This window comes from Enhydra lutris, unplaced genomic scaffold (assembly GCF_002288905.1).
Source record: "Enhydra lutris kenyoni isolate GAN:26980312 unplaced genomic scaffold, ASM228890v2 scaffoldscaffold50, whole genome shotgun sequence".
NCBI lineage: Eukaryota > Metazoa > Chordata > Mammalia > Carnivora > Mustelidae > Enhydra > Enhydra lutris.
The window spans coordinates 14,277,521-14,304,795 of NW_019154134.1; the positions used below are offsets into that span (position 1 = coordinate 14,277,521).

The following is a 27,275-nucleotide window of genomic DNA, read 5'->3' on the forward strand; positions in this document are numbered from 1 at the left end:
CTAACTTTGCTTCCATTCAATAATACCTTCTTCATTTTGACATGGATTTGCCTGGCCTTTTCTTACTATTCTTTCTTTTCTTTTTTTTTTTTTTAATTTCTTTTCAGCATAACAGTATTCATTGTTTTTGCACCACACCCAGTGCTCCATGCAATACGTGCCCTCCCCAATACCCACCACCTGGTTCCCCCAACCTCCCACCCCCGGCCCCTTCAAAACCCTCAGGTTGTTTTTCAGAGTCCATAGTCTCTCACGGTTCACCTCCCCTTCCAATTTCCCTCAGGTCCCTTCTCCTCTCCATCTCCCCATGTCCTCCATGTTATTTGTTATGCTCCACAAATAAGTGAAACCATATGATAATTGACTCTCTCTGCTTGAATTATTTCACTCATCATAATCTCTTCCAGTCCCATCCATGTTGCTACAAAGTTGGGTATTCATCCTTTCTGATGGAGGCATAATACTCCATAGTGTATATGGACCACATCTTCCTTATCCATTCGTCCATTGAAGGGCATCTTGGCTCTTTCTATTCACGTGATAAGTTGCAGTCTGTTAGCCAGATTTAGAGTTCAGGCATCATTAATAAAACTATAAAATTTCTCTTTCGCCCACTATATACCCTTCTCAGAGGACTTTGTATTTGCCTTTGAACTATTTTCAGCCTGTGTTGTTGAATCAGACATTAGAAATGGAAAATTTTTTCAGACCTTTTAATAAAAGTATTTTTCCTCTGTTACAATCTTGAATTTGGCTTAGTGCTCTCATTTATAGTATAGCAAATACTGTTGTGTACAGTATATGAAATAATGAAATGTGGTCTAACATACAACAATAGCTCAGTTCCCTTTCGCATTTTTATTAAGTTGGGATCTTTTGGGAGCCTGACAGAAATTAGGTAAAGGTGGTTTCTTTATAGATCTTTCTGACAGGCAAATAAATCATACTGAAACTTTTCTTGTATACTGGGCCACCATTTAGTATCTTAAGATGTATTCATGGAAGAGAAAGTGATTATAATGCTCAGAGGCACCAACTTGGGAAATTAAACCTAGAAATTTGGCAATCTTGGTTCCACATCACAATCTAATGTAGATTATTTGGCAACAGGTTCTTACAGAGATTCTGTCTTATTTCATTCTTATCACTGTGCACACAGACTTTGCAAGTATGTTTAGTAATTTCCTTATTTATTTTGTTAATGTAATTATAGTACCTAATAGTGTCACTGCTAGGGAAATCTAAAAAAACGTTATGCTTTGGCAACTTGGAAAAGTTACTGCTGTGTAAAATCTCATGCTGGGAATGGGTATATGGACAGAAGCATTATTTTTCCCTCTTCTTCTCAAGAAACTCTTTTCTGCCATCACAGAATGCAATTTTGTATACCCAGAAGGGATCTTAGCAATTATCAAGAAGTTTTTTTTACAGGTGAGAAAACTGAGACCCAGAGAGGTAAACGCAAATTGGTGTAAGGTTAATTAAGGTTATAAAGAGTCCTGTATCTCCATGCTAGCCTGCCCTGCATTTTTCTGATATGTGTACAGTTTCACCTGTATATCACATATATTCCTACACATCTGTTTCAGAAAGCCAAAAGTATCTCTCTCTGAAATTTTCTTCTTCTAATACAGCTGAAATTTAGTTGAGACTTTTCTGGTTGCCTATGAATTTATTCTTCTCCCCCATCCTCTTGTACTTTTCTTGAGTACCTCAATAGATTGTTTGGCAGCTTCTTTATTCTTAGTAGAGTCCAGATGGAATCAGGGATTAAAGACCTGGGAAAGTTGTCATGAATGGCATTATTTTTTTCTCATATTCAGGAAAAGGAATAGAGTGCCAGATTCGTCTGTTGAATGACTTTTTGCTAAATTTTAAATTTAATTTGATAAAATCAATGGAATGGAGGCTTTTTTTTTTTTTTTTAATTCACAAGCAGTTATTTCTTGAAAATTTGTTTTTGTCTTTGTGGGTTTGTTTTTGGGATGGGAATGAGAAGAGGAGAGCAGTGGTTATTTTCTTCCTAGCTAAAACTGAATTTATATTTTTGTGTTTTACTCAAATATGAAATTTGTTAAATAAATCCAGAACTGGTAATAACTAATATCATGCATTTTGATACAACAGGACACACATGATTCTGCTGATGATCAGAGTATTTGTCATGTGTGGCACATGGATATAGAAGCTCTTCCAGAATGGATAAACTGCCTAATACAAAAAGTAAGTTCCTTAGTTTCTGAGCAAAATTAGGAATTTACTACTTCCAGGATTTTTTTTTTTTTTTAAGATTTTTATTTATTTATTTGACAGAGAGAGATCACAAGTAGACGGAGAGGCAGGCAAAGAGAGAGAGAGGGAAGCAGGCTCCCTGCTGAGCAGAGAGCCCGATGACTCGATCCCAGGACCCTGAGATCATGACCTGAGCTGAAGGCAGTGGCTTAACCCACTGAGCCACCCAGGCACCCCTTCCAGGATTTTTTTAGAGCTATTTTTCTTGAATGCATTCTTTCAAGAGATAAGAAAGGGTCTGTAACTCTTGATTACACCTACTGGCTTCTTCATTATTACTCGAGAGCTCCAGGTACTTTTTTATCTCAGACTTTAAAACATAGTATTTCCCCTTCCTTGATTGCTCTTCCCACAGTTATTTACTGCTTCCCTTATTTCCATGTATCTTTACTCACAATGAGGCATTGCCTCTGCAAACTGTCAGTTCCCCTACTCTGCTATTATCACTCCACACTTCCTTTCTCCTCCTCTCTGATTTAAATAGCTATGTTTTACATATACGCACATACAATATGTAATATATAGTACTCGTAAGCATACATGAGCATATATGACCTATATAAATATAGACATAAATATACACACACACACACACATGCATGCATGCACACATGCTTACCCACATACATATATGGCTTACTGGTCTTGTTAATTGCCTAGCTCCCCTACCAGAATAAAAACTCCATAAAGTCAGAATTTTTTCTCTTTTGTTTATTACTGTTATCTCCAGCACCTAGAACAATACCTACTGAGTAAATGAAATGTCCTATATTATTCATGTATGCGTATGTGTATAAAATAAACTGGATAATTAATGATTCTCAGTGGTACAATCAAAATCAAATTACCAAATTTTTAAGGCTCCTTAATGAAATATTATAAGAGCAAGAACTCACCTTGTTAACAATATGATATTATTATTTCTCACATTTTGAAACATGCATTGAAAAAGTGTTAAGTAATATGATTTTTGAAAAAAATATAGTTGCCATTCTCCCCTGACTTTTTGGTTGTTGTTAAAAAATAACATTTGATAGATATCCTCTGCATTCATTCTCACATTGTAATGATTTCCTGGGAACAAGCCAGTGCCCTGGCTTTCACTGTCCTGAACTTTACAAAATGTATGAGGGTGCTACAGATATTCCACTGTCTCTCCTGAAAAAAATAATTTTAAGCCAGTTCATTATTAATTTCGCACTTGTGTATAAAAAATGCACTGTTATGTATGCAACCAGTATCTTTTGGTTGTATGTAAAAAGGCAGGAAGAGCTTTATTCTGTTGGTTGGGTAAGGTTCCCTCCCACAGTGTTTGGTATGCAAGAAGGGTATCAAAACAGACACTTTTCTGTGAGATTTTACTTGCAAATTAAGCTCTGTAGACTGATTTGCTTCCTGGTTCCATAGTGTATTTTTCTTTTCATTAGTTCACACTGTATCCATATTCTGCCTATTGTTTGAGCGATTCTTTTAGAATGCTTGGGAGTATTGTTGGGGTGGGCTGATGTGCAGTATGTTATCATTCTAGAACTTTGGAGTTGCTTATCTCTGTTTATTAGAAGGCTTGTTTCCCTTTACTATTCTGTCTACCAATCAGAAAACAGAAAGCTAGCCTTTGCTGTGGCATAGAAAACTTTCATGTGGTTGGCTTTAAAAAAAAAATACAGCTCACATTCTGTTTGATTACTTTACAATGAAAGCATTGTCTTACTTTCCTTTATTACCTGTAGGCCCAGTGGACAGTTGGAAAACTGAACTGCCCTTTCTGTGGGGCCCGTTTAGGGGGCTTTAATTTTGTCAGCACTCCAAAATGTTCCTGTGGCCAGCTTGCAGCTGTACATCTCTCTAAGAGCTGGACCGATTATCAGCCAACACGGGCAGGCCGACTAATGAGACCATCGCTGAAATACTTGTCACATCCTAGAGTTCAGTCAGGTTGTGACAAGGAAACTCTGCTGACAGGTGGCGCCTCCAGAAACAGAAATCACGGGGTTTTAAATATGGCCCAAAATAATAATGGCTCTGGAAGATTAACAGAAGCACTCTGCCTGGAGGTACGGTCAACATATTTTCAGATGAAGAATGAAAAACTGCTCTTCAAAGCATCAGATCCAAAATACCAGCTTTTTGTTCCTCAGCTTGTGACTGGCAGATGCACTAGAAGAGCTTTTCATAGGAAATCACATAGTTTGGATCTGAACATCAGTGAGAAACTGACTTTATTACCCACTTTTTATAAAATACATAGTAAGACTGCTGCCTGTCCCAGGCTAAATGAAACACAGCCTATTCACCTTTCAGGCTTGCCTTTAGAATCTAGTAAAAATAACTGTTCCTTTCAGATTTCATCCAATTTTGATCCTAATATGCTGCTGCAAAGATTTTCAGTGGCTCCCCGTGAGACCCAGACACAAAGAGGAGGAGAATTTCAGTGTGGTCTAGAAGCTTCTGCAGTGTACTCTGACCATGCAAGTTCTAACAACCTGACTTTCGTGATGGACCTGCCCTCAGCTGGCAGGAGCATGCTGGAGGCCTCGGACCAGGAAGAGCCCCTCTCGGCACTGGACTTCCTGCGCTCGGGCAGTTTTTCACTGGGGGCCATTAACCAGAGGCTCAGTAAGAGAGAAAGGAGCAAATTGAAAAATCTGAGAAGGAAACAACGAAGGCATGAAAGATGGCTACAGAAGCAGGTAATTTTTTGAAGAGGTTTACTAAAAATTCCGTGTTGTAAAATCTTGGGGTTTGGGGAGAGGAGCTAACTTTGAATACCTATATTATAAAAACATGGTTTTAATGAGTGTTGAAATGACATTTCCGTCTAGGTGAACTTCATAGTCACGCACCTCTCTTAAAATCGGCAAGTGTAAACCTGTCTCTGTTCACATATGGTTAGGAAATGTCCTTTCGGGAAGTTTTCCTAAATCCTAGTATTTTACATGAATACTAATCTCATGATGTTGAGGTGAGATTGTCATATACATTTAAAATTTGTTCATGTTGGGATTGTTTGCAATGATTTTTATCTCTGGTCAGTTTGAAACAAAGAATTCTTTCTAATTTAATTGAGTGACAAATTAATTGACTTTCATCACTTTTAGCTTAAATGGATATTTTTAAGGAACATTATGTAATTATGTGCTCAAATGATCCAGATATGGTTAAATCTACTGATTTGTGAAGTTTATCTTAATAACAATTGACCCTTATTGTAATTTTATAGGAAAGAGTGCTTCTCTATGGTTTAAACTCCTGTATCTATAATGATAGGTTCAAAAATGGTTATGCGAAAGTGCTGAACAATAAATTGCAGGTTCTGGAGACCAATTAAAGCCAGTGGATGAGGTGCTCATGAAAATTTGGAAGTTTGAGGACCAGTATATTTCTATGCACACTTTTTTTTGCAAATTGTCTCTGTTACCTACTTGTTTATAGTAAATAGCAATCCTTATTAATCAGTATGTTGAATATTAACAACATCCACAGAGCTTAAATATAGAAAGCTGCAACTTTGCATAATCATTTTTTTAAACAATTCAGCAAACTCATTGCTTATGATCCTAGTCATAGACTGAATAGAATAAAATTACTGCATTGAGTGCTTCAATCAGGTTAATTATTTTTCATCATTTGGTTAGAGAGTATAATTATGGGTAATTATTATATTTTTGACTGGATGCTGACAAGAGCATTGTAGTTCGGTTTATTTGCAGGTGATGGTGTAATGTGGCATCAAAGCATATATTGTAGAATGTAAAAAATGAATATATTTTAGCACCATTATAATATACTTCATGTTTAATATATTAAGTATATATTGAAGCTATGAAATCCAATATTTTTTATTGAAAATTTGACTTAAACCCATAGATAAATTGGGGATGGACATATGTTAAGTGAATATTCAGAAAGTCTACCTTAAAAACGATATAGAGGGCTTCAGATAACTCTCAAACAAATAGAACTTTAAAAGAAGTATAAAAATTATACCTGCTCTGTATTATAAATTTATGCAGGTAACATCTTTGCAATTTAAAAAAATGTGTTTAATTCTTGAGCTGGGTACTTCTGAGAACTTAAACTATATTACTGATCATTTTCCAGCATAGGAACACTATTTTCATACAAGTTAAAGCTAAGCAAGACCAACATCAGTGTTGGGTTTGTTTGTTTTTTTTAAAGGGTACTTTTATTCATTCACATACATGTGGTTTAACCAGACTGCTTGGCTAGTGAAGCAGAACGAAGGAATTCTAGTCAGACCCGTGGCAGGTCGGTATAGGGAATACTATGGCAGGGTCCTAGGAGGACTGTTTGGTTGCACGGGAGCTACTGGCAAACAAATGCCGAATATATCCTTAGCAAAGAAAACTTCTGCAAAAGCATGGAAGTGGCATATGAGTTAGTGATGTGAGTGCACACCCCAGTTAGAGCGCTAAAGAAGAATTTTTAACGGTTTTGTTAATTCAAGCCAAAAGATAAGTCCTGGAAAGATTTCATCCCTGAGATAAATTAATGGCTTAGCTATTCAGCTCATTCCATCTTTACTAAGGAGTAGTTAATTCTGTAAACATTTATCAAATACATGTTTCATATACCATGCCTTTGAGTAATGACTTCAACGTAGATCCTGCCCTTCTTTATTTTTAAAAGATCCATTTATTTATTTTAGAGAGTGAGTGCTCACACAAGTGGGAGTGACTAAGGGAGAGAGAAAGAGAAGGGGGGAGAGAGGGAGAGAAGTGGACTCCCCACTGAGCACAGAGCCAGATGTGGGGCTCCATCTCAGCACCCTGAAATCGTGACCTGAACTGAAACAAGGGTCTAATACCTAGCCAACTGGGCCACCCAAGTACCTCCTGCCCTTTTTTAAATAAGGAAGATAAACATACAAGATATAAAGGAAAGGTTACCTATTGTTAATGATAATATTTTTTAAGTTTAAAATAATGGTTGGGAAATCTAGATTTAGGACTTTCATTTGATATTTTAGTAATTTCCCCCCCCCACAAACTAGACATCCTTATGTGGCAGATACCATAATAAAAATGTTAATGACACTATAAAAAGTTATTTAAATTTTTGAAGCTTAAGGGTATAAATGGGATTAATATTGAAATAGAAACTAAAACTAATTTTCAGTGTTTTATTCAACAGATGTTAATTAAACTTCTACTTTGGGGGAAAGACAGTGCTGAACAAACCTCTTTTCTTATTCACCATTGGGTTTCTTGTTGGGTTCACTTGTTGGGTTTCTGTTTTAGTTTTTTAATTACTATGCGATAAAATATATTCTTGGCATATAGCTCTATGATCTGAACACACAGATTGATATAACAGCCACCACAGTGGGGATACAGAGTAGTTCCATCACCCCCAACATCTCCCTTGTGCCTTTATAGTTGTGCTTTGATTATATCTTTATAATTATATCCTTGTCCTATCTCTAATCTCTGAAAACCATTGATCTGTTCTCTATTACTTTAGCTTGTCTTTTGATGATGTTGTAAAATAATGATGTAATGCTATAAAATTAGAATCATATACTATATAACCTCTAGAGACCAGCTTCTTTGATACAGTACAGTTGCCTATGAGATTCATTCAAGTTGTTGAATGTATCTATTGTTTGTTCTTTTTTGTTGCTCAGTAGTATTCTATTATACCAATAAACTGCAGTTTGTTCATTGTCCTGTTCAAGACAAGGGAGTTGTTCAAGATTTGGGCAGTTATGAATAGAGCTGTTCAAACCATTCCTGTACAAGTTATCCTGTGAACCTAAGTTTTCATTTCTCTAAGGTAAATACTCAGGAATGAGAATACTGGATCGCATGGTAAGTATATATTTAACTTTGTAAGAAACTGTCAGATTGTTTTCCAGTTTGGAAAATGGTTATATCATTTTGTATTTCAAGACCTGGTATATGAGAATTTCCTTTGCTGTGAGTCCTCACTTACGCCTGGTATTCTCAATATTTTTTAAATTGTTGTAAGTGGGTATGTAGTCCTATCATATTGTGGTTTTCGTTTGCATTTTGCTGATGGCATTTTCCTAATGATGTTGAACATTTTTCATATGCTTATTTTTCCATTTGTATATATTGTGTAGGGAAGTGTCTGTTTAGATATTTTGGTCATTCTTAATTGGGTTATGTTCATTATGTTGAGTTGTGAGAGTTCTTTATTTTGGATATAAGTTTTTCATTGCATATGTGATTTGTAAAGATCTTCTCTGAGTTTGTAGTTTGTCCTTTTTGTCTCTTAATTTTTTTTTCTCTGTGAAGCAAACATACTTAATTTTGATAAAGCCTAATTTCCCATTTTTTTAAATGGATTATGCCATTGGTGTCATACCTAAGACCTCTTTTGCCTAATTCTCAGGTTATAAAGATTTTTTCCTAATGATTTAGGTGCTTTTAGGCTTCATCTAAAAGTTTTTTAATTTTAAGTACCACATTAAGAATTATGATTCATTTTGAGTTTATTTCTTTTTGATAAAGTGTGAGGTTTCAGTTGAGGTTTGCTGTTTTACATAGAGTGCTTGATTGTTCCAGCACCGTTTGTGGAAAACACTGACCTTTCTCCATTGAAATGCTTTTGCAACTTTATCAAAGACCAATTGGCTGTATGTGTGGGGGTTCTATTTCTGCATTATCTATTCTCTTCAGTTCATTTTTGTGTCTCTCTCATTGCCAGGAGTCCTTTCTCTTAGTTTTTGTAGCTATAATAAATCATAAAGTAGGAGTCTGTGATTCCTCTAACTTAACTGTTCTTAATTAAACTTGTTTTATTTATTGTAGTTCCTTTACCTTTTCATGTAAAATTTAGAATCAGTCTGTTTATTTACCAAAAAAGTCCTGTGGGGATTTTGATTGTAATTATATGAAATCTGTAGATCAACTTGGGGAAAACTGAAATCATTACTGTGTTGATTTTCCTAATCCTCGAACATGGTATGTCTCTCCATTTGTTTAGGTCTTTGATTTCTTTCATCCATATTTTTACACTTTTTTAGCATTCAGAACCTATGCATGTTTTGTTAGCTTTATACCTATTTACTTTTTGATGTTAATTTTTTAAATTTTTATATTGCTATTAATTGTGTATTGCTAGTGTACAAAAACACAATGGATTTTTGTTTTGACTTTGTATCTTGTTATTTGAAAGTACAGATCTTTTGACATCTTGTCAGATTTATTCCTAAGTATTCATATTTTTTACTGTTGTAAAATCATACTGTTTTCTTAAGTTTGAATTTCCAGTTGTTCATTGATAATATGTAAAAATAAAATTGAGTTAGTATGATCTTATATCTTACAACCTTTCTAATCTAACATAGTAGGAATAGTAGTTGTTTTTTAGATTCCATTGTATTTTCTAGTAGATGATCATAGTGTCTGCAAATAAATACAACATTACTTCTTCCTTTCCAATCCAGAATCTTTTTTCTTTTTTTCTCCCCCCCCCCTTTTTTTTTTGTTATTGAAGTAGCTAGAACATCTAGTACAGTATTGAGTAGAAATGTGGAGAACAGACATCCTTGTCTTTTTCCTGATATAAGGAAGCATTCAGCCTCTCACCATTAAGTATGTTAGTTTTAGGTGTTTTGTAGATGCCCTTTATCAGGTTGAGGAAGTTTCCTTATATTCCTAGTTTGCTGGAAGTTTTATTATAAATGGATGTTGAATTTTGTCAAATGCTTTCTCTCATCAATTGATAGGATTGTGTGTTTTCAGTGTTAATACTTGATTATTATACTGAGTCAGTCTTTCAGTCCCACAATAAACACCACTTTTATTATATTGTATTTTTCTTCCTATATATTGCTGGATATTATTTGCAATAATTTTTGAGAGTTTTTTCCTAACCTCTGCACATGATGGATATTGGCCCAAGGTATTCTGTATTTTTGTGCTGTTCTTGTGTGGTTTTGATATCCAGATAGTACTGGTCATGTAAAATGAGTTAGGAAGTAATCTTTCCTCTTCAGTTTTCTGGAAAATATTTTGAAGAATTGATGTTATTTTTTCTTAAATATTTGTTAATGAAACTTTCTGGGCCTGAAGATTTCCTTTTTGGAAGGTTTTGAACTGAATTCTGTTTCTTTAGTACTTATAGAACAGTTTATGTATCTCTTTCATTTTGGCTAAGTTTTGATTGTTTTTTTCAGTGAATTATCTAAGTTGTTGAAATTGTATATTAGTATTGTTCGTAATATTCCCTTATAATCCTTTTAATGGCTTGGATTGGTAATGATATCTCCTTTAAAAGCTTATAATTAATGATGGTTTGTATCTTCTCTCTTGCTCTCTTTTTTCTTTCTTCTTCTTTTTTTTTTTAAGTTCTGCTAGATTATCAATTTTATGGATCTTTTCAAAGAACCAGCCTTGGATTTCAATTATATTTTCCATTGTTTGCTACTTTTAAATTCTTAATTTCTGCTCTTACCTGTAATATTTTCTTTCTTCCCTTCATTTTCCTTCCTTTTAAAAAAAATACTTAGCAACTTATTAATTGGAATCTTAGAAGATTATTGTTTGGAAATCTTTCTTTCTCATCTAAGCATTTAATGCTGTAAACTTCCCTTTAGTTGCTGCATTAGCTACATCCTATAACATTATGGTTGTTATATGGTTTTTATTATAATTTATATAATTTATTATAATTCAGTTCAAACTTTCTAATTTCTTTTGAGACTTTTTTTTTTTTTTGCCCACCTTGTTTGTCTAAGTCGTTAATATAATCATGAAAAGACTGAAATACTAGCATTTTAAGGAAATTAATCAAAAATTTCTTCCTGGGGAAAATATTTCTTCCTCTGGATTGAGGGAAAGTAAAACTGTCCCTAGTACAATTGCATAATATTTTTAAAACAATTCTTCGTAAACAGCATTTCATTCTATTTGTTTTCATTTTTTTTTTAAAGATTTTATTTATTTATTTGACAGAGAGCTCACAAGTAGACAGAGAGGCAGGCAGAGAGAGAGGAGGGGAAGCAGGCTCCCTGCTGAGCAGAGAGCCCGATGCAGGGCTTGATCCCAGGACCCTGGGATCATGACCTAAGCCACAGGCAGAGGCTTTAACCCACTGAGCCACCCAGGCGCCCCTATTGTGTTTATTTTTTAACCTTAAGTCTATTTAATATGAGTAAAAAAAATGTCTCTTTAAAGCCCACAAGAAACTATTGTGAAACAAAGAATATACCTCATTTTTCTCTGGAGTGTTGTGCATGAGAATATAAAGTAATTGACCTAATATCATGGTTTGTAATAAATCACTGAACCATTTACAATGACTATATTATTTTGTTCTCAGTGAGTTAAATGAATTAAGACTACTTGTATTATTACAAAGGTGTGATTTAGGCCCTGGGGAGACTAGGACCCAATAAATTATTCCAAAGACCTGCTTATTTGGGTTTATCTAGAAAAGATACATATCTTCCACAAAGGCACTAAATTTCATTTCCATGGATTTTTACATAGTGATCATTTTGAACTTTGCGTAGATTTTAAAGGAGTTCATTTATTCTTTTATCACTTGATTCATCATCTTCAAATCATGCAGAGATCATATTCCAAACACATACTCAGTTGTCCCTTTAAAAGAGGAGAAATTTTTATATCTCTGAACTGTAATAGTAATCCACATATTGAGCAATTCTTCCCCATTTTTTCTCTGCTTCCAACAGAAAATTAATGGTTTATTGAAAGAAAAAGCCTTAGCAATGAAAATCTGACAAAACAACACAGATTTTACTGGTTTCATTAAACGCATATACTTGGTCATGAAACAGTCTTCTTTTAGGAAGAACGTCATGATCTTTAGTCATATATGGAGACAGAGTGGTATTTATTTCTCAGTCTACTTTGTGTCGATTTATGGTTTCAGTTTGTTCATTACTCTCTTCCTTTTATTTTTTTATTGAAGTATAATTAGCATACAGTGTTATTTTACTTTTAGCTATACAATAAAACAACCAGTTCTGTACATTATTCAGTGCTCATCAAGATAAATTCAATCCTAATCCCCTTCACCTGTTTCACCCATACCCCAACTGACCCCCCCTCTGGCAGCTACTAATTTGTTCTTTGTATGTAAAAGTTAGTTTTTTGTCTCCTTTTTTCTTGGTTTATTCATTTGTTTTGTTTCTTAAATTCTACATACAAGTGAAATCATACAGTGTTTGTCTTCCCTTGTTGACTTATTTTACTTAGTATTATATCTTTAGTATTATAGGTCCATCCATGTTGTTACAAATGGCAAGATCTCATTCTTTTTTATGGCTGAGTAATATTCCATCATTTGAGTGTGTGTGTGTGTGTGTGTGTGTGTGTGTGTGTGTGTGTATTAATGTGTATGTGTGTATTTACACACACATATACATATACATACACACCACATTTTCCTTATCCATCTATTTATGGATGGATGGACACTTGGTGCTTCTCTGTCTTAGTTCTTGTAAGTAATGGTACAGCAAGCATAAGGATACATAGATCTTTGCAAATTAATGTTTTCATTTTCTTTGGGCAAATAGCCAGTAGTGGAATTACTGGATAATATGCTAATTCTATTTTTGCTTTTTTGGATGCCTTTAATTTCTTTTTGTTGTCTGATTGCTGAGGCTAGGACTTCTATTACTATGTTGAATAGCAGTGGTGATAATGGACATCCCTGCCGTGTTCCTGACCTTAGCGGAAAAGCTTTCAGTTTTTCTCCATTGGGAATGATATTTGCGGTGGGTTTTTCATAGATGGCTTTGATAATATTGAGGTATGCAGATTTGGGGCATCTTTCTTATGTTGCCTGTTGGCCAGCTCTTTCATTATATTAATGAAACAACACTTAGGGCTTGTTCATTAGTCGATACTTTGGAATTGTTTCTACCTTGCAGGAAGTCACCATCTCGTGAGATAATAAGATATCAATAAGTAGTCAGTTTTAATAGACATCACCAAATACCTTAACTTTGTTTTCCTGCCATTTCAATTGATTTCAAAATATAGATAAATAACTGTGGACCAAATTACATGGAATTGCTAATTCCTTTACCTTAAGATCTAAATTTTCTAATGCTTAGCACAATACTCTGTACATGCAGTAAGTGATCAAGAATTTTTTTTAATGAAAGCTTTTTTATTTTAGAATAGTTTTAGATTTATATAAAAGTTGTGAAGCTAGGTCAGAGATTTCCCATATGCCTCCACCTAGTTTATCATATTAATAAGTTACATTAGTGGGGAGCCTGAGTGGATCAGTCGGTTAAGCGGTTGGGTCTTGCTTTTGGGTCAGGTCATGATCTCAGGGTCCTGGGATTGAGCCCTGAGTCGGGCTCCACGCTCAGCAGGGAGTCTACTTGAGGATTCTCTCTCTTTCCCTCTTTCTCCCTGCTTACGTGCACACACACTTTCTCTCTGTCTTTCTAAAATAACTAAATAAATCTTAAAAAAATAATTTATATTAGTATGCTACATTTGCAAGTAATGAATCAGTATTGATATATTAGTATTAATTAGGCTCTACTTTAGTCACAATTTTTTAGTTTTTACCTATAGTTTATTTATTTATTTATCTATTTTTTTCCATTCCATTTTATTTTATTTCTTTTCAGTGTTCCAAAATTCATTGTTTATGCACCACACCCAGTGTTTTATGCAACACATGCCCTCCTTAATACCCACCACTAGGCTCACTCAATCCCCACAGCCCTCCCCACTAAAACCCTCAGTTTAATTCTCAGAGTCCACAGTCTCTCATGGTTCGTCTCCCCCTCCCGATTTTCCCCAACTCACTTCTCTCCATTTTCAGTGTCCTCCATGTTATTCCTTATGCTCCATAAATAAATGAAACCATATGATAATTGACTCTCTCTGCTTGACTTATTTCACTCAGCATAATCTCCTCCAGGCCTGTCCATGTTGATAAAAAATGTTGGATATTCATCCTTTCTGATAGAGGCATAATACTCCATTATATATATGGAGCATAGTTCTTTCCTCTGTTCCAGGATCTTATCCAGGGTACCACATTACATTTCGTTACCATGTCTCCTTAGGCTCCTCTTGCCTTTAAGAATTTCTCAGACTTTCCCTGTTTTTGATGACTTTGACAGAGGAATGCTGCTGAGCTATTTTGTAGTATTTCCCTCAATTAAGATTGACAAATACTTTTCTTATGATTAAGCTGGGGTTATAGATTATATGAGTCCCCAAGACCACCCCACATTCGATGATTCACTAAGAGGACTCAAGGGACTCACCCCGTGGTCACACTCACAACTATGTTTTATTACAATATAAAGATACAGACCAACTCAGCAAAGGGAAAAGATGTATAGGGCAAATTCTGGACAAAACCATGTACATACCCCCAAGGTTCTATCCCCATTGAGTTATATAGAATGAACTTCTTACATCAAAAATTGTGAAAACATGTTCAGTATTGTGTGTCAGGAAAGCTTATTATAGACTCAATGCCCACGGTTTTTATTCTAGGCCCATAGAAGTGATATGTGGCAGATCAGATCCCAGAGTCCATGCTGTTAACCATTATACCATGACCTCTGAAGAGAGATTCTCCTCACATGTTTTATCATTCTTAGATGATTAAGAAAATATCTTATTACCACATACCTTTATATTTTTTCATCCTTTTCTGCATTTTACTAATATCCATGGGGTAGAACACTCTTGGTCCATAACTATGCAGAATATTGAAGATACAGCAATGAATGAAATAGGATTCCTCTACTCATGGACCTTCAAGTGAAGGGGGGAGACACATATGAACATCAGTGATCTTTTTCTTAGGTATTTGCAGAGGTGTCATATTGTAGAGAATCTTGGCCAAGAGCTTATTTGATCTGGGGTTGTTTTGACCAAGACGTGAGATGCACTGGAGAATTCCAGAGCATTCACAAAGAATCAAGCTTGATTGGGAAAGGGTAGGAAGATTGTGTGGAAGTGGTAAGATTGATGACAGAGAAGAGAGGTTAGCTGAGAAAGAATTGTGATGGAGTAGTCAGAAACATATATTTGATTATGAGGATGCCTTATAGCTGCTGAGTAGTTTTAGGCTAGATCCGTGGTAAGAGCTCAATAAGTGGTTGCAGAGTATATGAATTAAACAGATAAATGACATATCCAATGATTCAGGCATGGAAAATTAACCAGTTCTGGCTAACATTGGTTCCTTAACCCTAGCTACAGGTTGGAATCCTCTGAGGAGCTTCTAAAAATGTGACTGCCTGGCCTCGATCAGTTTATATTTCACTTGGTCTACACTGGGCATCAGTACATGTGTTTGTGTTTATTAAAATATATATATACATACAGTATATTTTAATTTTCAAGTGATCCCAACATGTAGCCAGAGTTGAGAACTATTGAAAAGAAGGAAGATCAACAAAAAAGCAATTAAAAGTGGGTTAGAAGTCAATTTCTGGAGTCTTTGATGAAGGATTTATTTACAAGAGCAATGAGAATTTATTCTGATGGATGGTACAGAAGAAAGGCAGCTGGCTAGAACCAGGTGGAGAAGGAATTAGATGAAGAACCATACTGGAAAAGACAAGATACTTTGATCTTACCTTCTAACACCTAAAATAGCTCCTTACATATAGTAAAAGACAGTACAAATATTTCTGCCCAAGTAACATTTGGTATATTCACAAAGCTTTTCTTAGTCTGGCATTAAGAGAATGAGTTTTGACTCGGCAAGCCCGAGGGAGGGAATGGAATGGAGAGTTTGTTAGCGGTGGGAGTGATGGAAAGAGCAGCTTAAAGTTACTGAGCTTTGGCTTGTGCTAGGTGCAGTACAAGGTGTTTTACTTGGATCAGCTCTTTCCCGTGAGCTGGTAGCTTGTGAAGCAGGAGGAAGCGGGAGGAAGGCAGGCTTTGGACACTACAGGGGAGTGTGAAGGCCGTCACTTCCTCAGGCACTGAGGGGAAAAGGCAGTGGGTGTAAGAGAATGGCAAGGATGTGTGCTGTCCTGTCCCAAAATGTGGAAAAGGCTGATTTGTTTGGGGAAGAGGAAAAACAGAATAATCAGTGAGCTACTGCCAGAGAGATGCTTGGAGAAGATTGGAGCTTATCAGGTGGGACTGAGCTTAGTGCTAGGTGTGTTGGATGAATAGAACTAGACTACGTTTTCAACTCTTTTGGCCTTGTGCGCTCTGGGAAGACTGCCTGGTTTTCATTCTCTAACTCTACATTTGGCTTCATTTACCACACGGACCATTGTGGTATACGCTGCCCACCTGTCGTCCCTCATTGTCCCGTTTCTGTACTAACCTATTTAAAAAAAAAATCATAGTCGGGGCCTTCTTGTCCTGCTCAAACCTCCTTGAAACTGTCAGATGCTGAGACATAAGTCTCGCCTGCTCTTCTCATGCATTAATAACCTTAGAATATCAGCTTCCAGGTGCCCCCAAACTGGGGAGGTAGCTGGAACCCTCTCCCTGGCTCTGCATGACTGGTTGTAACTGCTGTCCCCTGGGCTTTCTTAAAAAAGTAATAATTTAAAGGGAATTTTTAATTTTAGAAGCAGCCTAACAGTGTTAGAGAAAGTTCAGGAAACTGAAAAAAAAAATACATTTACACATCAATTATTTAAACATCAAATTGAATAAAGTCGGTATTTCTCAGAGGAAGGGAAAATATGATTCGGAGTGCTATATGGGGAGCTCAAACTCTTTTAGTTATGTTCCGAAGATAGTATTTTTCACAGGTGTTATCTTAGGTTTTATTCTTTTTTTTTAATGCCTTTCACATTTTGTAATACAGTTGAAGAATTAATTATAAATCCTATCGTCCTAATAATGTCACCCTTTTTATTCATTACTTTTGATGCAAAATCTGAAACCATTTACCTTTGTTATCCTTTTTGTAAAGCTAGGGAGGCTCCAACAGGTAGTGTAGGCAAGGAGTCTTCTACCGATGGGCTCAGGTTTTTTTAATAGTACTTGTCTAATATTCTATCAGAATAAACATTGATTAATAAACCAAGAGCAAAACTTCCCATTAAAGAATAACTCTATATCTTTATAACTAAGTAACTGTATATCTATATATCTTTCCACTAAAAAAGAACTGTATGTCTATGTTGGGATAAGCTGTTCCACTCTTTAACTGTATGCTTTTATGACCCTCCCTGGAGTGCTAGTTTATAAAGGTGAGGTGGATCGCTAGTTTTCCAACACCAGAGGGCACCAAAATTCCTTTTGCAGGGAAACAAAACCATTTCTTTCCATCAAAGAATTTCATATACTGGGGTGGAGTATGGAATGGTGTAAATTTTAGTCTCTTGTCAGATTTTAACAGTAAGAGAATTTGTGCTTTGTGAGAAGGAGTTTACAAAATAATAGGCATGTTTCCCCTTATTGCCATGAGCTAAAAATCTGTCAGTGTTTTCTCTGCATTCCTTTTCAGTGGCATTTATTATGTTGGAATAAAACAGCTACACTGTGATGATATTTGGGATACCGTATTTTGAAGGAGCAATAAATATTGCATCTATTTTGGTTTAAGGTTCAAGTGACATGTATAGTTTTCTGGAAATGGGCCTGTCCCCTAAGTTCAGGATAAAACCAGTGGCAGATGTGTTTCAGTGTGGGTTGGGGTGCTGGCAGAGGCGAGTGAAATGATATCAACTTATAGATCACAACCGTTTGCAATTTGATGTTTAGCGGAGTTTTGTTAACTCCCATCTGATAAACCATCCTTCCCCTATTTTTTATTTTTTAAAGATTTTATTTATCTATTTATCAGAGAGCACACAAGCAGGCACAGTAGCAGGCAGGGGCAGAGAGAGAAGCAGGCTCCCCGCTGAGCAAGGAGCCTGCCGTGGGACTTGATTCTAGCACCCTAGGATCATGACCCGAGCCAAAAGCAGCAGCTTAACCAACTGAGCCACTCAGGCATCCCCATCCTTCCCCTATTCTTGAATAAAAGAATATTCAGAATAACGCCATACCAGCCAATGAGTTCTTTTCAGTAATTGTATTTTTTTTTCCAGTTGAACATTTAAAGACATTTTTTATGGTGTAAGGAAAATTATTTATAGTTGTTCCATCTTTCTTTTTCCCTTTTATCTCAAGGCACAACAGTTGATCATCTGCCCATGCTGTCTAATTACTAGCAAATACAAATGAGGCAACATCTGTAAAGCAGCAGCATAATCCTGTAGGAAAAATCCTAAGCATGTATTTTAAGGAAATTAGAGTACTAGCTCCCTCTGTGTACTTTGGTGGTATATTCATTTCCTAATGTTACTATAACCAATTTCCCCACATTGAGTTACTTATAACAACACAAATTTATTATAGCGCTGGTGATCAAAAGTCTGAAATGAGTCTCACTGGGCTAAAATGAGAAGTGTTGGCAGAGTTGCATTACTTTCTGGAAGTTCAAGGAGAGAAACCATTTTATTTGTTCACCTTTTCTAGCTTCTGCAGTCCACATTTTTTGGCTCATGCTTACCTTCCATCTTCAAAACGAATAATAGCTGGTTGAGTCTTTCTTATGATGTCATCTCTTTGGTTCTGACTCTTCTTTTGTCCTTTTTCCATGTAATGACTTGTAATTATGTTGGGCCTTCCTAATTAATCCAGGCTAATCTCCTTATTTTCAGGTCATCTGATTAGCAAATCTAATTCCATCTAAAGTCTTCTTTTTGACCTTTAACATACCCACAGGATCCAGGAATTTGGATGTTGGCATCTTTGGTAGGAGGAGAAGATTATTCTGCCTACCACATACAGTTTTAGTGAAATTTATGAGTTAAGCCAATCTTGAGAGAAAGAAATAGCTATTATAGATCTTGAAAGCTTGGGGGAAAAATGAGAGTTTTCTCTGACCTTCCTTGGAATTTTCCACATTACTCATTTTTGTAGTTTTCTTGGGTTTTTCTGAAAATAAATATGTGTTCCAGAGGCATAATTAATTAATCCTCTATTGGACATTAGCATCATAATTTGACAGAAGTAATTCCATTAGTCCTTCAGGTCTTACCTAAGTAGGTTAAAGGGCAATTAAGTTTGGATGGAGGAGCTGATTCAGAAAAAAATAAGAGGCACAAGGCATTTTTACAAAGGTTTAGTGGGCTCTGGACAGAGACAACAGCTTGAGAGCAAGGGCTGTTGGATAAAAGGTATGGTACTGAAGGTAGTATTGGTCTAACTTACAGTATAGCCTTGAACCAGGACTCTGGGTAAAGGAACGCTGAACAATAAACCACATCTTCTTGGCACATCAGTAACTCCCAAGTAGCACAAGACTATACCAAGACTGACTACTAGGTCTGTTTTAGTACATAGAAATACTAGTCAGAGACCACAGGTATATTGGTGATAAAAAGGATAGCTTTCATTTAGGATGTCCGTGTTAGTTTTTTGTACTTACTGACATCCTAGGTACCCTAAAAGACCAGTCTTCCTAATGTTATTTTTTATAATACTTTGAAACAACTAAGTGCCATATGAAAGAAAGACTATATGACTTCTTCTCTGATGGTATAAAGTAAATGGGAAAGAGTTGCCACAAACTTGCTTAGTTAAGTGAGTTCTCTTTCAGTTAACTCAGTAGTTATCTAAGTCTCTAATCATTATGCTAGATCTAGAAGCTAGAACTTTAAGTTAGCCTTTAAACTAATTAATAGTAGGTTGGCAGAATAGTGTATGTTATGATAGGATCAAGAGTCCCTGCTTATCCAGAACTGAATTGCTGAATTCCGCTCTTTTAGCAGGTTCTGAAGCATTCTTTGGCAGTCCCTAACTTGCATGAATTGCGATCATGTAATCTATATTACATGAATGGGTTTACTCCCGGGGTTAAGCCTAAAGAGGAAAGAAAAGAAAAGAATGTCCCAGCTCATCCAAGAAATTGGATAGCCTTTGTAGCCACAATAGGTAGGTGCATACCAAAGGAGAGTGCTCATTTCAGCACACGTGAAATGATAGGAACCAATTCCTTTATTTTATTTTTTTTTAAAGATTTTATATACTTATTTGACAGAGATCACAAGTAGGCACAGAGGCAGGCAGAGAGAGAGGGGGAAGCAGGCTCCCCGCTGAGCAGAGAGCCTGATGCGGGGCTCGATCCCAGGACCCTGGGATCAGGACCTGAGCCGAAGGCAGAGGCTTTAACCCACTGAGCCACCCAGGCGCCCCCAATTCCTTTATTTTAAAGTGACTATTTTCAGTGTTAGGATATTTTGCTTTTTAAAAACACTTAGATTTTATCAAAGTTTGGGGCTGCATACTTGAGAACGAAAAAATCTTTGTACACAATGCTTGACTGGCACCTGGTAGGTGATTGTTGTCATACCAAATGCCAAAAGTTTCTTTTCCACAAGGCAGTAATAAATACTGAGAATATGATGGCTTCCTTTTCACAAGGTTTCCAAAGCATAAAAGTTTCTATTTTTAGCTTTCTGATACAACTTGATCTCAGTAACATGTTTAGGGAAGAGAGGGAGATTTTTAATCTCTCCAGATAGGTTTTCTTGATGCCTCAAGAATTACACGGTATGGTGGTTGTCAAATCCTCGGCTCTGGACCGGCTGCATCAGGATCACTAGGGGAGCTTTTTACAATCCCTCAGCGATTCTAGTGCGCTAAGTCTGGGACAGGCCCTAGACAGTTTTTTTAAAGCACCCTAGTTAATTCCAGTACACAGACTTGCTAACTCTTAAATACTTGTTCTAAAGTTGACTGAAGTTGAAGTTTAAACATCTCTCCTTGATGTTACTAGACTACATCTATCAAAAGTTGTAAGATCAATATTAATGAAAACAAGTGAACAAACCTTCTTAAATGGTATGTCACACAGGATTGATTTCAAGTTGGTCACATGCTTCGGAATCACACAGTGGTAATGATAATGATAAACAACAACAGTAACAACAGTGAACACTGACATAGCGCTTTCTCTGTGCCAGGAGCTCTTCCATTCCTTTTCAATATATTCTTTACTTAATCTTCATGGCAACCCCATGAGATAGTTACTGTATTATTGCTGTTTTACCCGTAAAGGTTAAGGATCTTGTCCAGGGTGACGCACCTAATGGTGGGCATCCACCACCCAGCTAAGTGGTAGAACTAGTGGTAGAACTAAGTGGATCAAACCCAGGTCTTAGGGCTTAGGAATCTGTGTTCTTAATCACTGTGCTCTATCCACTGCTTTCCATCTTATCTCATGATTCTGTTAGGCCTTGGAGCTTCATGAGTATAATGAGAAGTAATGTAGTAACATGGTTCAAACTGTGGGCTTGTGGGCAGACTCTGTACAGCACTGGCTAGATAATCACTTAATGGATTACTTACCCTCTCTGGGCCTTGATTTCCTCATGCAAAAAAAAACTTTAAAATATATTCTTCATAAGGCATGCGTAAGACTAAGTTAGGAAATGTTTGCACAGTGTCAAGCACATGCATTTTACATAAGGAGCACCCAATAATTGGTAGCTGTTACTATTATTACCATTATTTAAAGTTTTAGGTATCAAGCAGTCAAGAAGTCCAAAAAGCAAAATATTTTGGCTAATATGACTGTCTGGAATTGATTGGGTGGTTAGATCTTAGCAGTTTCAGCAGTATATAGATAATCTAGCAAAGAGACACAAAAAGTCTATACTTTTCTGTGCAGAAAAATCTAGACCAGTTTAAAGCATCAATATTTTTAAAGACTCTTGATGTATGTCATGAAAGCTAAAATGAAAGATCTAAGCACCAGGGCACAGGTGGTTTATTCCTAGGAACTCTGCTTCAGGGAGCATGGAAGAGACGTGGGGGAATTCTTTGGGGTACCAGTATTATGTCTTCTAAGAAGATTATAGTAATCAGTGATTGAGGACTCCCAAGGAGCAGAGGATGTAACTGAGAAATACAGCCTTTGGGCATTTCTTGGTGTCCTTGGTGATAAACTGCATACTTTTCCTTTACATGAAGTTGTCTTAATCCTGAGCAGTAAGGAAGAAAAAAAAGCTGCCAGGACTTGATATATTTTTTTTTTTTTTAAAGATTTTATTTATTTGTTAGAGAGAGCACGAGCACAGGCAGAGTGGCAGGCAGAGGCAGAGGGAGAAGCAGGCTCCTCGCCAAGCAAGGAGCCCGATGTGGGACTCGATCCCAGGACGCTGGGACCATGACCTGAGCCGAAGGCAGCCGCTTAACCAACTGAGCCACCCAGGCGTCCCAGGACTTGATATCTTATTTAAAAGTTATTTTTCTGAATTCTAGTGAGTCTGAAGAGGCACACACAGCCTCATCACACCGCTACCTGTGGAAAGATTTAGGATTTCCCTTTCCCTTAGGATTTCCCTTTGCTTTTTTTCACATACCTTCTGTATCTGCTTCCTTCTCTTGTTACTCCCAAGACTACTGTTTATTACAGCAATAGATAAGATTCTTCACATTTGGACTATTTCAGTGGCCTCCCAGCAATCCTCTCTTTTCAATCTCTTTTATTTTGTTTTTGGCTCCACATTTTTTCCTTTTACGTCTTCCCAAACCTCTTTGACTACAATTGCCTACAGGATAAATAACTATCTAGGATGCCATGCCATGTCTTTGCAGGCCTACCGTCAGTTGTATCCCAGACTTTCTATTCCAGCCAGATTGGACGGCTTACTGTATCTGAAATGTTTCACCTCTTAGCTTAATTATTCTGTGGTTTTACTTACATGGATTGTCATCCTGGAACCAGAGCATCCTTTTGAAATGCTGATCATCTCTTAAGACACAGTTAAAAGATTTTTTTTCTCAGAGTCTTTCATACTTACTTAGGTAGAAATGATTGTCCCTATAGCTCTAACTCCCCAAATTTGTCTTATTACCTCTACTATGTGGCATATTCCTAAAAATCACTGAAAAATTAACCAAACCAACATTCTTTGGGTCTTCCTTGGATAACAACTAAGACATGCTTTTTATGTAGACACTCAGTGACTAATTATTGTATATAGACACTCAATAAGTAATTGTTAAATGAAGTGAATTTTTGCAAAAGCAATATACTGAAAACTGGACGTTTTGGGTAATTTATAATATAAATATTATATACTTTGGGTTGGGTGATTTTTAAAAAGTTTTGAGACTTAAAAGCTTTCTCATATACAAAGTGAGAAATTGACAATTTTTAAATGTTGAATGTACATGAAATGATATAAAATTATTTTTAGGGGCGCCTTGCTGGCTTAGTCAGTTAAGCATCTACCTTCAGCTCAGACCATGATCCCAGGGTTCTGGGATTGAGCCCTGTGTTGGGCTCCTTGTTCAGTGGGGGAACCCGCTTCTCCCTACTCCTCCCCTGCTTGAGCTCTCTCTTTTGCTGTCTGTCAAAAAAATGAATAAAATCTTAAAAATAAATAAATAAATAAAATTATTTTTACAGTAGATTTTTCTCTGGTATAAAAGGTCTTGGGGCGCCTGGGTGGCTCAGTGGGATAAAGCCTCTGCTTTCGGCTCAGGTCATGATCCCAGGGTCCTGGGATCGAGCCCCGCATCGGGCTCTCTGCTCAGCGGGGAGCCTGCTTCCTCCTCTCTCTCTGCCTGCCTCTCTGCCTACTTGTGATCTCTGTCTGTCAAATAAATAAAAAATCTTTAAAAAAAAATAATAAAAAAAAAATAAAAGGTCTTTACTTGGGGCGCCTGGATGGCTCATTTGGTTGAGCGACTGATTCCTGATTTTGGCTCAGGTCATGATTCGGGATTGTGGGATTGAGCCCCGCATCAGGCGCTGTGCTCAGTGTGGAGTCTACTAGAGAATCTCTCCCTCTCCCTTTGGCCCTCCCCTGTCTTGTGCTCTCTCTCTCTCTTTCTCTCTCAAATAAATAAATCTTTAAAAAAAAAAAAGTCTTTGCTTACATTTTGATCTTATATTTCAAGTTCTAACCTAAATATATGTTATTGAATTATTAAAAAAATGAAAGACTATGTCTGCAAAACTATACTTCTGGTTTTTTTTTTCCTTCTCTTTTTAAAATATACAAGCAGGTATTTACAGCACATAAGTACTACTTTTGACAAAGTAGAACAGAATGTATTATTTTGTCTTTAGTATTTATTATGTCCATTAAGACTACTATATTAGTTATCTCTTGCTATAAATGCTCCCTCAAAATTTACCGGCTTAAAACAACATCTACATTATTTGTTTCTAAATCTTTTGGCTAGCAGTTTTGGCTAGGATCAGCTGGTTACTACTCAAGCTAGTCTTTCCCACATCATCTGGCACTTAACTTGGCCTAAAAGGTCCATGATGGCCTAATTCACTCATAAGGAGGTTGATGGTGTTTGAGTTTTTTCTCTTTGTCCATGTGCTCTTTCATCCTTAAGGATTTTCATAAGGCCACATTGCCTTCTAAGATGGATAGAGTAGAAGCTGTATACACTTGAAATCTAGTCTTGGACATCATAGAACATGACATTTACTATATATCATTGGTCAAAGTAGATCATGAGGATAGACCAGATTCATAGGTGGAGAAACAGAGTCTTCCTCTTGGTGAGAGAAACAAAAAAAGTCACATTGAGAAGGAGCATGGATACAGCCATAGAAGGAGTTATTAGGACCATTTTGCAATCTGTATTACAAGTGCTATATACTTCAGAATGTTAAGAGTTAATCCTCATTTGTCTTTGATTCATCCAGAAAACTCCATGGAAAACTTGTTGTAGCCAAAGTATTTACCCCCAGTGACTTTTCCCTTTAACTTAAATGGACTTTTCTGGGGAGATTTTTTTTTAAGATTATTTATTTATTTATTTGACACAGAGAGAACACAGGCAGGGGGAGGAGGAGAGAGAAAAGCAGGCTCCCACTGAACAGGGAGCCTGGTGCAGGGCTAGATCCCGGGACCCTGGGATCATGACCTAATCCAAAGGCAGATGCTTAAATAACTGAGCCACTCAGGTGCCCCTCTGGGGAGATTTTTAAATAATACCGTATTTTCAACTCCCCTCCCTAGGAGTCCTATTAAATTTATCGGGAGTTGTCCTAGTCATTAAAATATTTGAAAAGCTTTCTGTGTTATTTTAGTGATGTACAGCCAGGATTTTGAACCACCATCTTAGTGTTCACTGAATACTATTCATTATCTCGTTTCTTTTTTAAGTGAGCAGTGTTTGTGCCGGTAGATCAGAAATTAGGTGAAACAACTGATAAAGAGCAATTTGTTACTTTATTGATTTTTAAATTATGCCTCTAGTTTAAAGCAATGTGAAGTAGTGAAATAGGAAATCAAACAGCCAACATATGTTTTCTTAAGGAAACTAGAAGTGAAAAACATTTAAAAAATCAATGCCATGAGAAAATAATCATAATTACCATTAAGAAGCATTATAAATGGCACAGTGGGCCAAGTTTTGCTTATGGGTTCTTGTGTATGCTCTCCATGAACTGATAACAAGATTGCGTGCAAGCCTCTGAGAAGAGACCAGATCTTCTCTCTCATCCAATGTATATTGGGTGATACTCACCAAATTCTGTGAAGGAAAACTAATAGAATTGGGAGCTGGAAGAAAACAGTTCAGGAGCCCTAGTGAAGAGTGCAGTCACAGATGTTAGAACTGAAAAGACCCCCTGGAATTATGTTGTCTACCACTCCGCCTGTCTTGTTCTCATTCACTGCCACTAGAATTGAGGCTGACTCCCCTGAATAATCTCCTTGCATTAAAAATGAATATGCTCAGCCTTTGCAGAAAACATGTCATTCTTTGTGGCTTGTGTTGAGGGGGACAGAATAGCATACTGGAAAGACCATCAGAAGAGCTAACAGATTGAGGTTTGAATCCTGGCTCCACTGACAATTTAGCAGTGAGGTCTTGTACAGGCCTTGAACTTGTATACCTGAGCCTTAATTTCTCCTACATGTTTAGAGCCTCATTCACAGAAAATAAGAATTTGACGGATAGATACTATTTACATGTCTCTTCTTCCCCATTTGTTATTCAATTAGTAACGATTTAAAGATTAATAGCATGGTCAGTGGCAATACTTTATTAAGCTTTCTAACTTTATGGTCTTATATGCCTAGGCTTTCTAAATAGCAGTAACCCTTTGTCATTTTACCATAATACTCAGAGTATTTTTGTTGGAGTCATTCCTTTAAAATGTTATGCCAGGGGCACCTGAGTGGCTCCAGTCATTAAGCATCTGCCTTAGCTCAGGTCATGATCTCAGGGCCCTGGGATCCAGTCCCACACTGGGCTCCTTGCTCAGTAGGGAGTCTGCTTCTCCTTCTCCATTTGCCTGATGCTCCCCCTGCTTGTACTCTCTCTCTCTGTGTCAAATAAGTAAATAAAATCTTTTTTAAAAATTTTATGTCATAATGTTAAGTGGGGAAGAAAGCAGGGCATAAAAATATGTTTGTAGATAATTTGATCACAATTGTGAAAAATAATGGAAGAAAGTACACCAAAATTTTACCAAGATTTACAAAGATCTTTCTTTTTTCTTCCAAATATTTAAGATAAACATGAATTGACTCTATAACAATAAATAGTACACACCCTATGTTCATATATACATTTGTCATAGGTAGCCACACTGAGCTAGGTTTATGCACTTACTTTGTGAAAGATACCTATTATTATAGTGACTGAATCCACATACAATTCTGAAGTTTTCTAAGATAAACAACCCCAGCGTTGAATTTCTTGCCACTTTTCATGGATTTTCTATCTAAATTTATAGCATTAACCAGTTGCCAAAGCTAGAAATTTGGGAATTATTCATGATTCCATTTCCTTTGTTACCCACATATTATTTGTTATCACACTTGTCATTGGTTATTAAAGCTAATACCTCCTGCCTTTAAACTATCTCTTTTCTTCTGCTCTCATTATGTGAGGCTCTGTTTCAAGCCCTTAATATCTTCACGAATTACAGCTAAAATGTACCTGGCCACAACAGTTTCTTACCTAAAAATCCATGATCCTTGTTTCTGAAATTAGTACCCACACTCATTCAGTTTGCTCCCATTC

At 36.5% G+C, this 27,275-nt stretch overlaps 1 protein-coding gene across 1 annotated transcript in view; it reads left to right on the forward strand.

Moving 5' to 3' along the window:
* Positions 1-27,275, forward strand: part of LOC111156979 (ring finger protein 180) — a 162,051-nt gene that overhangs the window by 15,454 nt on the left and 119,322 nt on the right. Inside the window, 3 exon segments of the mRNA XM_022518162.1 lie at positions 2,128-2,223; positions 4,023-4,982; positions 8,073-8,123. Coding sequence (XP_022373870.1) covers positions 2,128-2,223; positions 4,023-4,982; positions 8,073-8,123 — 1,107 coding nt within the window.